Genomic DNA, 15,338 nt, shown 5'->3' on the forward strand with positions numbered 1-15,338 from the left:
GTATGTCAGACTGGATTAGAATATCAGAAGTTTAATGTAAGTACCCATCGAACACAGTCAGAATGAATATCCATAACAAACTGAAACTTCAGAGCAACATTTTAACTGTTTTCTTTGCTGTCAAAAACTCTTGATGAGAGTAACTGTTCTATCTTGTGCTCATAAAAGCAGAGGGCCTACTAGGGAGCAAAGATGGCATGCAGCAGTTTGCAATCACCATCACTCTGCCTTCATGAGACAAAGGGGAGACTTCCACCCAGCAAGCATTTGATTAAAGCAACAGCACAGCATCAAGTCCTATGTTTGTGCCAATGCCACATACAGACATGGAGAGGTTGTGCAGAGCAGCGGGTGTGTAGCATATTGCTTATGTTTGTTTGTGTGTGCCTATGAGGTTGTCATGGGCACAGATGAGGAAACAGTGTATAATATGACATCTATTGTGATTTAAGATGAAATTGAAATGTATTGTAAATGAGTCGTTTTCAGTAAGAGGCTGTCCAATGTGACCCTGAGTACAGTATAATTGTTACTCTGGAATAAATCACTCTCATAAACACACTTTGGTACATAATGAAGGTGGTAGAGCAATCTATAACAGTATGTTCTCTCTCCACATATTATTGATATATTTAATTAAACAATGTACTGTGTTTAAGTGATGTTTTAAGTCTTTTGTGAGATTTATTTGAGCAGATTGAAAAGACATGACTGTGGCAGGGTACAGCTCTAAGTCATTTCCCACTTAATGGTTGACTCTGAACTTCAACAATGGATGCACTTCATAATTAACTGTATAAATATAGCATGTGACAGATGTTCCAAAAGTTTTTTTTAGCCATTTCAAGGTTCTGTCTTCCTTTATAGTTGCAAATGAGTTTGATGGTTGTGTTGAAACACATTGTGTGTATTGTCATGTGTTGGAGTACAAACACACACACACACAGACACACTCACTCATGCAAATTGTAAAGCTGCTGCTGCTGCCACTGGATTTTAATGATTGAATTACCAAGTTGGTACTCTGCATGCAGCCTGTCATGCTTTATATACTGCACATACTGTGTGCCACTCCCTCAGTCTTTGCAGCATCTTATACGAGTGTGTCGGCCTATAACTCACAGATTGGCAGGCACTCATACATGTGCAAGTCATCAAACTTTTATGCAAGTTAATCAACTTGACCTAAAAACATTTCATAAAACCATGAGCGAATATGTTTTCCTCCAGTTTGACTCATACCCCATCCTGACAAACTCTGGGGTTTCAGATATTGAACAGACCCCTTGTTGATCAGAGCTGTTGAGGAGCTAGCAGGGGAGAGCGTGCAGAACAGACACCCACCGTGCGTTAATGCGCACATCCTGTTGAGAAGACGGGTCGCCCTGGAGACCAGACGTAAGTATCCAGGCAGGAGTGCAGAGAAGATGCTTATTTTGCCCTGCGAGCCCCTTGTCAGGGAAGAGCTGTTTGTGCAGATCATGTTATTGAGTGGGAGAAACATGCAGGGGCTTGTCTGACTGGCTCCTCCAGGCTGTGATGGTTTTCTAGTCAGAGGTCATTGGTGGCACCTGAAAGCGGAGCTAGAGTTGTGGGATCGTGTCCTGAGAATTAATGGTTCAAATTCCCGGTCCACATAAGACAGTGCTGTGAAAAGTTGAGGATAAATAAAAGAAAATACCCTTCCCCCTCTTTAAGCACTCCTATTGAGGACCCCTCAAGCAAGACACTTAAATTCAAACAGTGGAGCTGCTGACTGCCCAGTAGTTTAAGAATGATGATGTACCTGCAAGCTATTCAATGGATGAATAAAGTGCTTTTTTAGTCCCATTGGGAAATTATGTAAGCATTGCATCAGCATGAAGCAGGTTAAAGTGTCAGAGCTCAGAAAACCCTCCAGTCACATGTATTCCTTATCAGGGTTGTAGGTCAATGGCATGATCTTTAATTTGTCTTCAATTCATAGCCTTCTTTATCTCTTGCTTTACATTAGTTAGATATTAAAAAATGTATAATATATATTAAATATATTATATCTAATATACCTAACACATGAAATATTTAACAAATGTGAAACTGCTACATTTTGTAGCAACAGCAGCAACACATCCAACGTCCACATGGAAAATAATTCACTGGCGCCATCCAGAGGTCGTTCATTGACAGTGACACAAGCGTCTGAAAACATTGTAGGTATAGTCTTTATTGCGCAAATAAAATATTGGAAACACTGAAGCAGCAATGATCCCAACATTACATTGACAAACCAAGTGACACAAGCTTGAATCCAATATTATCCAATATCCAATACAGATTTGTTCAGTAATAGCAAGAAGTAGAAGCACAGAAATGGCTGAAATGAAACAGACTGGAGTAACTATGTGACTGCAAATGTTGATTTGAATTTTTGTATCATACCATGTTAGGGAGGCAAACTGTCATTACCTATTAATTAGTTCACAGCCTTTAAATTGTTTTATTTCACCGACCAAAAAGCTTAATTTATTCATATTTATAAAAATGTTTATATTGTTGAAAGAATTCCATTACCTTCAAGTGTCTCAATAAGAAGTTGAATATCTCATTTCTAAATACATGTTGCGCCTCTTTCTTCCTGGACGTCGGACAAACAGCACATTTTCATAGTTGTTTTAAAGCTCTGATCAAAATAGAGGTCTGCTGCCCCAAAACCTTATACAAATATTGTTGTAACATTCTGAAAAGAAAATCTACATTTAGTTTCATTCATTCAGCACCTAAATAGGCAGCCATTCATGACTCAGCAACCCAGGTGTGTATGATCTGGATCCAGACAAGCTGCCGAAAACTTTCCTCACATTCTCTCCATCTTGACGGATTCTACTGCTGCTCTCTTTAACTGTCTTCTGGTTTTCAGCAGCCCATATACAACAAAGATAATACCAAGTGCACTTACAAGAAGAAATACAAAGATGACATAAAGTGCAGCTTCAGCATCATGAGGGGAAAGCTCCAGACCCAAGAAGTCCACCATGTTCAGGGGCACAACAGGGACAGTTGTATGTACAGTGTTCTCTGGTGTGGTCACATTGGGGACATTTGTAGCTGTTAAAACAGAGGGACAAGAAACAAGGAACATTTTATTATTTACTCCTGTTAACTTTATACAGTATTTTGCATTTAGACCAGATGTTTTTAAAAAATGTGTTTTGGTTTTCATAGTGTATGATCTGCATGCTATCGCAAGCGTGTTTTTCACACTTTCCAGAATTAAAATCTGGAGGAAGTTTTCCCCCCTGAAACCTACAATGATTACATTGTTTTAGAATCTGTGGACTTAGCATTGCGTTACCTTCAGGTTCAGGGTTCAAGCACTCGTGGGGCCCGAGGGCCGGGTCCGGGAAACCATTGCAGGTGATGATGGAGGCATAGCGAGAAGCTGAGTTTTTAGGGATGCGAGGTAGAGTGGGGTTGGAGCGGTTCACAAAGAAAAGTCCAAATCGCTCAGAGAAGCCAGCAGCCCACTCAAAGTTGTCCATTAAAGACCAGGCTGTGTAGCCTCTCAGATCAACTCCATCCAAAACATGGGCTGAAAGATCAGCAGTACTGGTTACATTTAACATGCACATACCTTACAAAAACGTGACTAAATTAGACTGTAGGATAATGTTTTGGTGTTCAGTTGTGCACGATAACAACAAATAAAGCATTACTCTCTTATTGACCTGTAAATTTGAAAGACAGAAATGCAAAATAAGATAAGTGAAATTTTACAAAAGCAATAAAATGCCCATAAATCTGTCCAACACATGGTTTTTATTGACTGTGGTACCTTTCAGGGCCTGGTTAATGTAGTTTTCATAATAGTGCGTTCTGTGGATGTCATTCAAGTTCACTGCTCCTCGTTCTGAGATCCCATTCTCTGTGACATAGACAGGGGGGTTTCCATACTCATCCTTGATAAACTTTAGGATTTTCCTAAATCCAAATGGAGTAATCTTCAGCCAGAAGGAGCCAGATTCAATCCAGGTACGGTCGTGAGTGGTTCCGGTGCCCCTGGATATTGGATTAGTCAGCATTAGTCAAATACGTCGGCATATTCGGCATCTACTTTATGTGATCATTTAAAGAGGCAGAAGTATGACATTTATTTGTGGGTTTAATTCCCTCTTGTGTCACCAATCTTCAGCTCAGGTACTGTGAGGTACAAAAAAGCACCCATGTGATCTAGGTGTAAAACAGTAACCTGTAACCTACCTGTCACCTTCATAATCCTGTTGATTTCCCAAATCAACTGGGAATGAAAGAACCGAGCAGTAATGGTTGAAGCCAAAGTAATCATGAGTCCCTTTGATCCTCTTGACTTCCTCAGGGGTGAACTCAGGAAGCCTTTATTAGAAAGAGAGGGTCTTTGGTCAAAACCAAATTCAGCGTTTCTCCATAAACCTTAAAGATGTACTCAAATATACATCTGCCACTTACTTCTTAAAGCTATTAGTTTAAGTATACTAAACAAAATCATAAACAAGACTAGAGGGAAGTAGAGCATGACAGAAGTGTATAGCAAATGACTGTCTATGCCATAATAATATCGTACATAAATTATTTTTCATTTACCGTGATTGAGAGAGACCTGCAGCAAGGCTTCTTTTACAAACGACTGTTTTCATTAAGTCAGGATAATCACCGTTGAAGATGGGATGGGCAAACCAGCCAATGAAGAACTGCAGAATAAATGATATATTATATATATTGATTATTGTAATTTAACCTGCTTTGGAAACCAGATGTGTGGGGTAATTATATTAATCCCAGAAGGTTTCAGTGAAAAATAGTTCAGTCTACACTTGAAATATTTTTTGAGCTTTCATTTACTTGACACTATCTGAACGTTGCTGATGCATGAAGCCCCACCCATCTGGTAAACTGGGAGGGTGAAAAATTACCCTGTATAAAGTGGCAGACCAAGTTCTGGTGTCAACATTTATTTGTCTACCTGCAAGTAACGCTTGGCTGCATCCACATCCTCCTGCTTATATGGGTTCCTTGGCTCCACCCAATCAGAATTGATGGTAATGGAGATGAGGCCACCCTGCGTTGCTCTGTACTTGTCATTGTAGAGGTGCCAGGCCTCAGCATGGGCCTTGATCAGGTTGTGAGCTGCAATATATTGCTTTCCCACAATGCCTGAAACATTTGAGGTGTTATTAATATTGCTGTCATTCATCATCATACAGTGTAAAATTTTAAAAAGCAATAAACCACATATAACATATGTTTCTGAGTTTTAAAATGTGATCTAAAAGTTCAATTTATTCTCTGTTTTCTAGCTTTGACTAACTATGTCACTCTCTCACATACACTGATCAGTGATAGAAAGATTTGACTCAAAAAAAGGGATAAGATGTTTCAGTTTACATTTTTTATCTTATCTATCTGAAGCTACTTTTATATATGAAGCCTATTGTTTATTGAAGACATCTCACTGGTTTTATGCAAGAAAGAAAGTGAAGGTAGGTGATTTCAACAACTTTTAAACATATAGTAGACAGTGCTGATCCATATAAAAAGAACACTGTGAGATAAAAATTGGTGATTATAGGAAGTATCTCTAAATAAATTTGTTTGATTACCTGGAGCAAAGGTACCATATCCATAGCCAAGGTTGGCTACAATGTAAGGTTCATTCAGAGTGATCCAGAACTTCACTTTGCTCCCAAATTGGCTGAATAACACATCGGCATAATCTCTGAATCTCTGGACAATGGTTTCATTCTCCCAGCCCCCCACTTTCTGTAGAGCGAGGGGGAGGTCCCAGTGGTACAGGGTCACCTGAGAAACAGAGGAGAGGAAATTTGTACTACAGTACTACATACTTTTCTTCAGGTGATGTGTTTCCCTTTGGGCCAAATGTTTTTTTTGTTTTTGTTTTTTGGGCAATAAAATATGTTATGGACATACACTGTTGATGTTCTTTATATTACCACTTTGAGCCGTCAAAGTCAAAATGTCCAAATACAGTACTACATGTTGGAACGATTATTGGTAATAAACAACAACACTGCCTACCTGGGGCTGAATATTAGCAGCTTCCAAGGCGTCCAGTAGTCTATGGTAATAGTTCAGTCCAGCTTCATTGATGTGGTTGTTGGTGCCATCAGGAAGCACTCTGGGCCAGGATACAGACAAGCGATAGTGGGTCACCTTCAGCTTCTTCAGCACCTCCACATCCTCATTAATCTTGTTGTAACTATCACAAGCATTATCACCATTGTCACTGTTGGCCACTCTCAAAGGAGTATGGGCAAACTTGTCCCAGATACTCAGTCCTTTTCCATGGGCTCTCCAGCTCCCTTCAATCTGAAATGAAAGAAAAGTTATTATTTATAAATATTACAGTACCAGCAATTGTTACCACTCCCGTTGTGCTCCATCGGGTGCAATAACTGACTCTCCACCATGCCAGTGTACCACAAGTGCACTCTGCCATTGTATAAGAGTGAAAGTGACAACATTGCTTACCTGGTAAGCGGCACTGGCAGTACTCCAGTTAAAAGTTTGGGGAAACTGTCCATAAAGCATCTTCTCGTCATCTGGTAATGGGAAGCCGTTGTCCTTCATGACTTGGTAATAATAGTGAGCTGAGCGTTTGGGTGTCCTCGGCTGGTTTGGGTTAGTGAAGTCCACGTGGTACAGCCCAAATCCTACTTTGTACCCATTGAGCCACTCAAAAGAATCCATGAGAGATGTTGCTATGTATCCTTTCACATTCACACCATCAAGATTATGAGCTGTGTAAAATATATTAGAATGGAGATAACATAATTTGTGATAAAAAGTTAATATTTGTTGTCTTCTATATTCTATATCATATAAGTTCACAGAATATGGTGACTGGTCCACAGGCCAACACATGGTCACGAAGGGTACTGTGTGTGTTAATGTGTGTCATCTAATTCAAGAGAACCACCTGACAGTCACATGTCCACGAGATTTTAGCTTCAGCATGTAAAGGACCTAACAAGCAGTATGTTCTAAAACTTTAGTAACAGACTCACCCTTTAAAGCCTCATCAACGTAGGTTTTGTAGTAAAATACTCTGTCTGTGTCATCAACTGTGGTCTTAATGTCTGTAGCTACTCCATTCTCAGTAATGTAAATCTCTGGATCTCCATACTCCTCCTTGATCCAGTTGAGAAGTCTTCTCAAGCCCCATGCTACAGCTCTCTGGCTACTGATGGCAGTAGTTGGTGAATCGCCTTCTTCTGCTTCTGTCAAGTCCCGATCATATTCAAAGGAGTGAGGGGTAAGCCGAGCTGTAACATGGCTTACTATCTTTGTAGTGTAATGATTTACACAGAACATGTCAGCAGTTCCCTTAATGAAGCTCTTTTCTTCTTCAGTGAAGGATGGCAGTCTTGTCTCTGAAAGACCTTGGAGTTCACTTTTGTTTCCAACTTGCCACTTCATTGCATCAGGATAGTCACCATTCTTGAAAATGGGGTGTGCAAACCAACCCAGTTGGAACTGCAGGGCACGGTCAGCAGCCATCACTTCACGGGGAACATTAACATCTTTAGGTTCAATCCAATCAGCATTGAGCGCAATGGACACTCGACCACCTTGGGATTTGCGGTACTTATCATCATATGTGTGGTAAGCCTTAGCGTGTGCTTTTATAAGGTTGTGTGCAACTCTGTACGGTGCAACTCCTGGATTCTTAACATTTGGTGGGATCTGTCCAAGTCCATATCCTGACCATGCAATTGTGTGAGGCTGGTTGAAGGTCATCCAAAATTTCACTCTGTCACCAAAGGTGGCAAAGCAAAAGTCACAAAAGTCATTATAGATGTTAATCATGTCTACATTGTCCCAGCCACTAAGGTTTTGCAAAGCTTGAGGAAGGTCCCAGTGGTAGAGTGTCACCATGGGGGTGATGTTATATGCTAAGAGGCCATCAATGAGTCTATCGTAGAAGTCAACACCTTTCTGGTTCAGGGAGGTACGCTGACCATTAGGAAAGATCCTGGACCAGGACAAAGAAAATCTGTACGACTTCACCCGCAGAGCTCGAAGCATGTAGAGGTCTTCTTCAAGCCTGTGGTAGCTGTCACAGGCCACATCTCCATTGGAATTAGCAGGAATACTGCCAGGTTTATGGGTAAATGTATCCCAGATGCTGGGCCCCTTCCCATCAGCATTCCAGCCACCTTCAATCTGGTACGCCGAAGACGATACTCCCCAACTGAAGCCCTGTGGGAAAGTGCCGTAGTGATAGAGTTTTCTCTGAAAATTGCTTTGGTTGGAGAATTTCCTCCAAACATCTTTGGCTTGGGATGGGACTGTGGAAGGTGGGATTGAGGAAATCTTATTTGATTCTATGTTTTTCACTTCTGGTGCATAATAGAACTGTTTTTTGGAAGCAAAACCATTTTTCTCAATAACTTTGGAGTAAAAATAGGCAGACTGCTTTGGAGTCCTGGGTCTGTCAGGCAGGTCAAAGTTGACATGGTGCAATCCAAAATGTTCACTGTAGCCTTGTGGACCTTCAAAGCCATCCATGAGTGACTGGACTGTAAACCGCTGCACATTTACTCCATCCAAATGTATAGCTGTTGAGAGGATAAAGACATTCAGCCACTAAACATTGTTTAAAATGACCTTGTATGACAAGCTCTGAAAAAGTTACCAGAAGAAATGCATACCCAAGTATATATGAGGAGTAAGCATATATACTTGGTAAGTAAGTAAGTGCAAAAGATTCATTTTGTAATGTAATCTCAAATGTTTGGGACAAAAGCCTTGTCTAAAGTAAAAATACAGGTATATAAAATTACAAATGTATTCAAATAAGCAACTACTCTCAACAACATACCTTTCAGGGCCTCATTGATGTAACTCCTCATGTACTCTATTCGATGGGTGTCATTGAGAGTGTCCCCACTGTATTCAGTAGGCATACCATTCCCAGTTATGTAGATAGGCACTTTGGTAACATTCAAATACTCTGTGGAAACGTAGTTTAGAAGTCTTCGGAGACCCCAAGGTGTAGAATAGATCCAGTCAGAAGCTGTAGAGGACCATGATGGGTCCACATGTGCCTGGAAGTCACCCACCCCCTGAGGACCAGGAGTGCAGCTACCATCACTGTTGTTGACCAACCGGGAGGTATAGTGGTTTAATCCCAAAAAGTCAGCTGTTCCACGTATCCTCTGGCTCTCTTCAGCAGTGAAAACTGGAAGTCTTGCAGGCTCAGAGTGGGGACACTTATTTCTTTTATGTTCTATCTGAGTCTTGAGTGTTGCAGGATAATCTCCATCTACAAATATGGGATGTGCAAACCAGCCCAGCATGAACTGCAGGTAGCGATCTGCAGCTGCTATGGCTTCAGGTCTGGAGGGGTCCATGGGCTCAGCCCAGTCAGAGTTCAATGCAATGCCCACTTTCCCTCCTTGTGTCTTCCTGTGCTTGTCATTGTAGACATGCCAGGCCTCAGCATGGGACTTCAGCATATTGTGAGTGGCCTGGACAGATGAAAGAAATAGTGAGGTAAATGTATAGGAATGGCTGTGTGTGTGCACTTATTTACAATATAGTAATAATATTGCTCTTACCTGATAGGAGGCAACCACATAGTCTTTTACTCCAGGGGGATGCTCACCAGTGCCATACCCAGCATGGCTCACCACCCAGGGGCTACTGAATGTGTTCCATGTCTTGACCCTGTCTCCAAACCTGGAGAAGCAGAAGTCCGCATAGTCCTTGAAGGCTTCAACAATGGAAGCGTTGGTCCATCCACCATAGTCCTGGAGTGCCTGGGGCAGATCCCAGTGGTAGAGCGTGACAACAGGTTGTATGCCAGACTCAATGAGAGCATTGATCAACTTGTCATAGTAGAGAGCCCCTTTCTCTGATAGGGAACCCCGGTGACCTGAGGGAAGAATACGGGCCCAGGAGATGGAAAACTGGTAGGTGTTGACATGAAGACCTCGCAGGAGGTAGACATCATAATCCACCTTGTGGTAACTGTCACAAGCTAGATCAGCTGTCTGGTTATCAAAAACCTTGTTTTCATGACCAAAACGGTCCCAAATGGTCTCTCCCTTCCCATCTTCTGACCAGCCACCTTCAACTTTGAAGGACTCACTGGAGGTGGCCCATTGGAAGTCAACCGGAAAGGATTCAATTAAGAAGGCATCTCGCTCAGATGAAGTCATTGTGGCAAAATTGCTCCAAGTTTTGCAGTAGGTTGTGGAACATAATGATGTTTGAGGAGAGTTCCTGTTTTTGTCACTTTGATGTGAATGACTGAAGATAAAAGGAACAAGATGTTCAAAATAAAATTAGATGGGAATGCTTGAGGAAAATTCGAACAAATATGTTTTTACACTTGGTTTGGTGTGAACAGTTTACAGGTGGAACCAAGCTGCCAAAATATAATTTTATTTTAACACATGCTGTAATAGTAAAGTGGTTTCCATTTTTTCAGTGCCTTCCCCTCTCACTATACACACACTCACACATACATACATACTGTATATTAGTGTAGCACCAAATATGACATCTATGTTCAGTCTTCTCTGTTCTCTGACACCCCGTCCCTCACTTTGGGTAATCATTTGTCCAAAATTGTCCAAAATTGATTCTAAATGGCTTAAAAATCTCCTAAATTCACTTCTACTTCTACCTCTACACTACTTTCTAATTGTTGTGTGGTTTGTGCTTTACAAATACTCTATGTGAAGTCATACAATTACAAGATCTGAAATGGTTATTATCAGACATACACACAGAGGAATTGTCATAGAGATGGTTCAAGGCATATTGCAGATCATTGTCTATATGCAGTATCATACCTTTTTGGGATAGTGTCGGCTGAGCTTAACATATCCACCATGTCTAATCCAAGAACATTGTGGTCTCCATTGCTCAGCACTGTAAAAGTATAAGAATGTATCATATAATGCATGTATCCTACATTGTTATCAAATTATATTATCTTATATTATAGTATTAGATAAATAAATGACTGAATATGACTACTGAACATTACTTATCATCACAATATATCAGGATTAGATGCATTTTTGACAGGGATGCAAATAAAAGTATCAATCTGTTATGCAATTTCCCCCTGGGGATCAATAAAGTATTTCTGATTCTGATTCTGATACAATTCGGTTATCAACTTATAATAATTCACTAATTCATTTTTCTATGTTTGCGACTCTTGATTGACCATATAGATTACCTTTTAAGATGTTGGTATCTGACAGGAACTGATAAGGAGAGCAGTCATTGATGTTCACCTCATAAAAGAGAATGGGTTTGTCTCCACAGTTTCCCTAAAAGAAAATATGGATGTTCAGTCCAAATGCATATAACAGAATCCCCAGAATAGGACAGCAAGGGCTGACAGTTTTTTTGTCTATAGAGCTGAACACTGTTAATACATTTCCACATACCAAAACACTTTGCAGTTCCTCAGCCAGGTTGTTTCCAGCGGTGCAGTCATATTGAATTTTAATAGAGAGGAAATCTATATATTTCTGAAAAAAAGATACACGTGTGAGTGTCGCTGGATGTGGGTGGCATATTACTTTTCCCTAGCACAAATGAAATGAACTAAACATGTGTTTATCAAACAGCTTTATCGATTGGGAGAAACTTGACATAGTCGTACTGCCATATTGTATTGCTATTCCGCTGAGGAAAACAGTCCCAACATTTGTTCTTAAAATAATATGCTTATGTTCTGTGTGACTGTGTGATCTCACCAGTAGCTGAGTGTCACAAATGATTGGGAATTCATTGGCCTTTACCCCAACTGACACTCCTCCATCTGAAACACATAATTCAGTTATTGACCTACGCCTTTCCTCCCCTGTTAGACAGAGAAAACCCATTCTCCTTTCCCCTGCAATACTTCATTCCCTTATCGTGAACTTTGGCACATGTGGTAAACAGATATGGAAGCCCTTATCTCATCAAGCACCGCCATAATTACTGTACATCTAATAAAGATGGACAAACACAACAGAAGATAAGAAAGGTTGCTTCCAAAATATGATTATATGCCCAATCAACTCTAATTTGCTCCTAATACGGTCATGGTGATTACAGGTAAATACTGTAATAAATTATGTAAAACAGACTGACAGGACTTTATTGGTGTCCACAAGAATCACAAGAAGCCCTGTTCTCAATGTATCTATCGATCTACATACCCATGAATACAAACCTTTACAAGAATTTAGTGACTAATGCTGACAGTTAACCTCTTTAATCCTGCTGTGGGTCACCATCATAAACAGATGTGGTGTGGTTAAGCAGCAAATCAATATCATTTTAATACAAATTAATATCAAAACATTTTCAAAAGTACCAAATACAACAAGTAAAATTTGGGGGAAATGTTGTGCAAGACATGCCCATTTGATGTTGTGGAGCAGCTATACATGGTAATAATGAGCTAGAAAAAGCATGCGATGTGGGAACTTTTTTTCTATTTCAGACTACTTAATGGGGAAATTAAAGGGAAAAATAAGGGTATGAGAGGTTAGAAAAATAGCACATTTGTATAATGATTTGCATATGACACACTGATTAATATTTTCCCATTCCATACAGGCAACAAGCTACGGCTTTCTAATTATGTTATCCAAGCTCGGCACATAATGCAATAAAATATTGATCTCCTACCTCTCCTAGGAAACAGTTGGTGGTAGCGGTGGTAGACACCAGCATGTGCATCGAGAGCGTTTTGCAGCTCAGCGTCCCTCAGCTCATCCAAGCTGCTGAGTGTTACCCAGGTCTCCGCCAGCTCTCCAAGCTCTATAAACACAAACTCTGCATACTGCTGAAACATCTCTACCAGCTCCCGGCTCTCCCAGCCTCCACACCTTGATCTCAGAGTGTCTGGCACTGTGGATCCATGGAGGATGACCAGAGGCTGAAGGCCCACCTCCAGCAGCTGTTTCAGCAGAGTCTGGTAACAGGTCACCACAGCCTGTTGGGGCTGGCTGGAGAGGCCTGTAGGTAGGAGCTGAGCCCATGACAGCTGTACTTTAAAGTGGGTCACTCCTCTGCTCTCTATGTACTCAAAATACTGTTTAGAGCCTGGAGGTATGAGATAGCTGCAGTCAAAGGTGTCCAACACCGCCCCTTCAGAGGGTTTGTCATTCAGGCTTTTCACCTGTGCGTTGGTCATGGGACCTGCAAGAAACATGGCCTGATGCTGATCATCATGTTTCTGGCCCATGCACCCATACACAGTGATCAAACACAGAGAGAGAAGTTTCCCCAGTAACGACATTTTGTCTAAGTGTGGGGAAGTCAATGAGCCGTTGGGTGGCTAACCTTTTATAGCAGCGCTGTTTACAAGCTTGAACTTTCAGTCAGACCAGAGAGTTTCATAATTGACACTACTGTATGCAGGGGCCGCCACAGCTGCTACTCACAGCCTTGAACGCTTCTGATAAAATACAAAAGGTCAAACAGGAGGCAGAAGAGATTTACGATGAAAGGTAAAAAAACAATATGTGTGTAGAGGTCAAGGAGGAAATTCTAGAAAAAAAAAATAATAATAAATAATAATATCACACTAGTGTTGCAAAGGATTTTTGCGCCATATGGATGCAATACAGATGTGAATACTAAAGCGTTAGTCAGTGCACCAGTTGCAACAGCCTATTTGTTTTTTAAACCCTACAGGCTCAAGGCATCAGGGAAACACATAATCAAGACATAATCAGTATTATAATGCAGAATTACAACAAAATAGAAAAAAAATTCAATTTGAATGCTTCTTTTTACATTGTCAATTGTACTGACAGGTAAAATAAACAACAGTTTGGGCTCTTTTTTAAGTTCATCCTGAGTTTTGATATTATCAATAGATAATGCACTTAACATTTTTGGGGGATATAACAGAATGTGATATAAAACATTTTTAAAGACAACAATATAATGAGTAACAATTTAGCTAACGTTTCCTGCGCGTCAACAACACAGTGGTTCAGGGTTCACATGTTCATGGGGCCCAGGGAGAGTATCTGCAGGTGAAGGTGAAGATTGTTGTCATAACAACTGGCAGTGCTGAAGTCAGCTCATATCATTTTTGATGAATTTGAGCACTTGTACTAAAGTTACACAATATTCAAGGCAGTATAGCGCCAATGTTGTTGTCTGTAAGCTTTAATGACCATCTACACCTATATGTAATATATCAAGTTAATGATGGTAATTCTATATATATACGGTATATATATATATATATATATATATATATATATATATATAGGGAGAGTATCTGGTATATATATATACTGTATATAGTAAATATATATATATATATGATGGTAATTCCATATATATATATATATATATATATATATATATATATATAGTAAATTACCATCATTAACTTTTATTTATGGCCAGATAATAATGAGAAAGGGCTGCATGAGTCTGAGCTACACCCCCTGTACGAAAGGTGCGTAATTTTTGTTTTTCTTCACACCCAGGACTCTGACACAGCATGTATTGGAGTAATGAGATTTATTACTGGCTATATAACGCTTACTCATTGTTGTATTCCGTTGGATATGCAATCCATCTTATAGTAATATTAGTGTATTATAATAGTGTATTTGCAGGTGTGTGTTCATGAAAACATACTGTGTAATGTAGCTGAATTCAACCCATTTAATAACTAAGTACATTATAAACCACAGGCAACATGCAAACAAAAGATCACAAAACATCATTTATTACATTAATATCTATTATGCCCATCCTGAGACATATCCATCCTTAGTGAATGCAAAAAGTCTCTGAATTCAAAGTCGTTGATCTTTAACCTTTAAGAGATTTGATTAGCCATGTTTTTGCAACCCAAGAGGTTTAAGAGAGTTTAATAACCAGAGAGTGGGTCTGTTGATAATAGTTTATGAAGGATACCATGATAGCTGGTCTGAAATTAACAACAGAAATGAATTGTCACTAATCTGAACTTACTTTGGCTGCTCAGATGTATTTCTTGGTCTGCTGCTATAGTCCCTCTCACACTTTACCTATTTAATGAGGCAACATACAACATGTTTTAAATAGCATGTTGTAACTACACATTTCATGGTTTTCAAAAATGAGTGCAATAGAGGGATGCGGTTATCACTTGACATGTGTGAGTCCAGAGTCTTCCTGACCGTATCACACAGCTGCAATAAAACACTGTAACTTGCACCGCTTGGATGTGATATCTATCTTAACTGTGTAACGATGCAATAATAAGAAAACACTATAGCTTTAAAGAGCTTGGCTATCAGTGGATAATATCAGTCCATCCTTTTCAAGCCACA

General features: G+C 39.9%; 1 protein-coding gene across 1 annotated transcript; it reads right to left on the minus strand.

The window, feature by feature from the left end:
- Positions 1–1,547: 1,547 nt before the first annotated feature.
- On the minus strand, positions 1,548–13,294 carry LOC139292687 (lactase/phlorizin hydrolase-like). The gene is made up of 17 exons (XM_070915051.1): positions 12,682–13,294; positions 11,757–11,821; positions 11,445–11,528; positions 11,254–11,324; positions 9,594–10,287; positions 8,855–9,503; positions 7,038–8,591; positions 6,502–6,770; positions 6,049–6,339; positions 5,613–5,811; positions 4,976–5,166; positions 4,597–4,703; positions 4,237–4,368; positions 3,812–4,035; positions 3,327–3,568; positions 2,936–3,052; positions 1,548–1,571 (listed from the first exon to the last, which is right to left on the minus strand). Exons 1-17 carry the CDS (start codon positions 13,292–13,294, stop codon positions 1,548–1,550), a joined length of 5,526 nt encoding a protein of 1,841 aa, XP_070771152.1.
- Between the last annotated feature and the right edge of the window lie 2,044 nt (positions 13,295–15,338).

Source organism: Enoplosus armatus, chromosome 11 (genome assembly GCF_043641665.1).
Source record: "Enoplosus armatus isolate fEnoArm2 chromosome 11, fEnoArm2.hap1, whole genome shotgun sequence".
NCBI lineage: Eukaryota > Metazoa > Chordata > Actinopteri > Centrarchiformes > Enoplosidae > Enoplosus > Enoplosus armatus.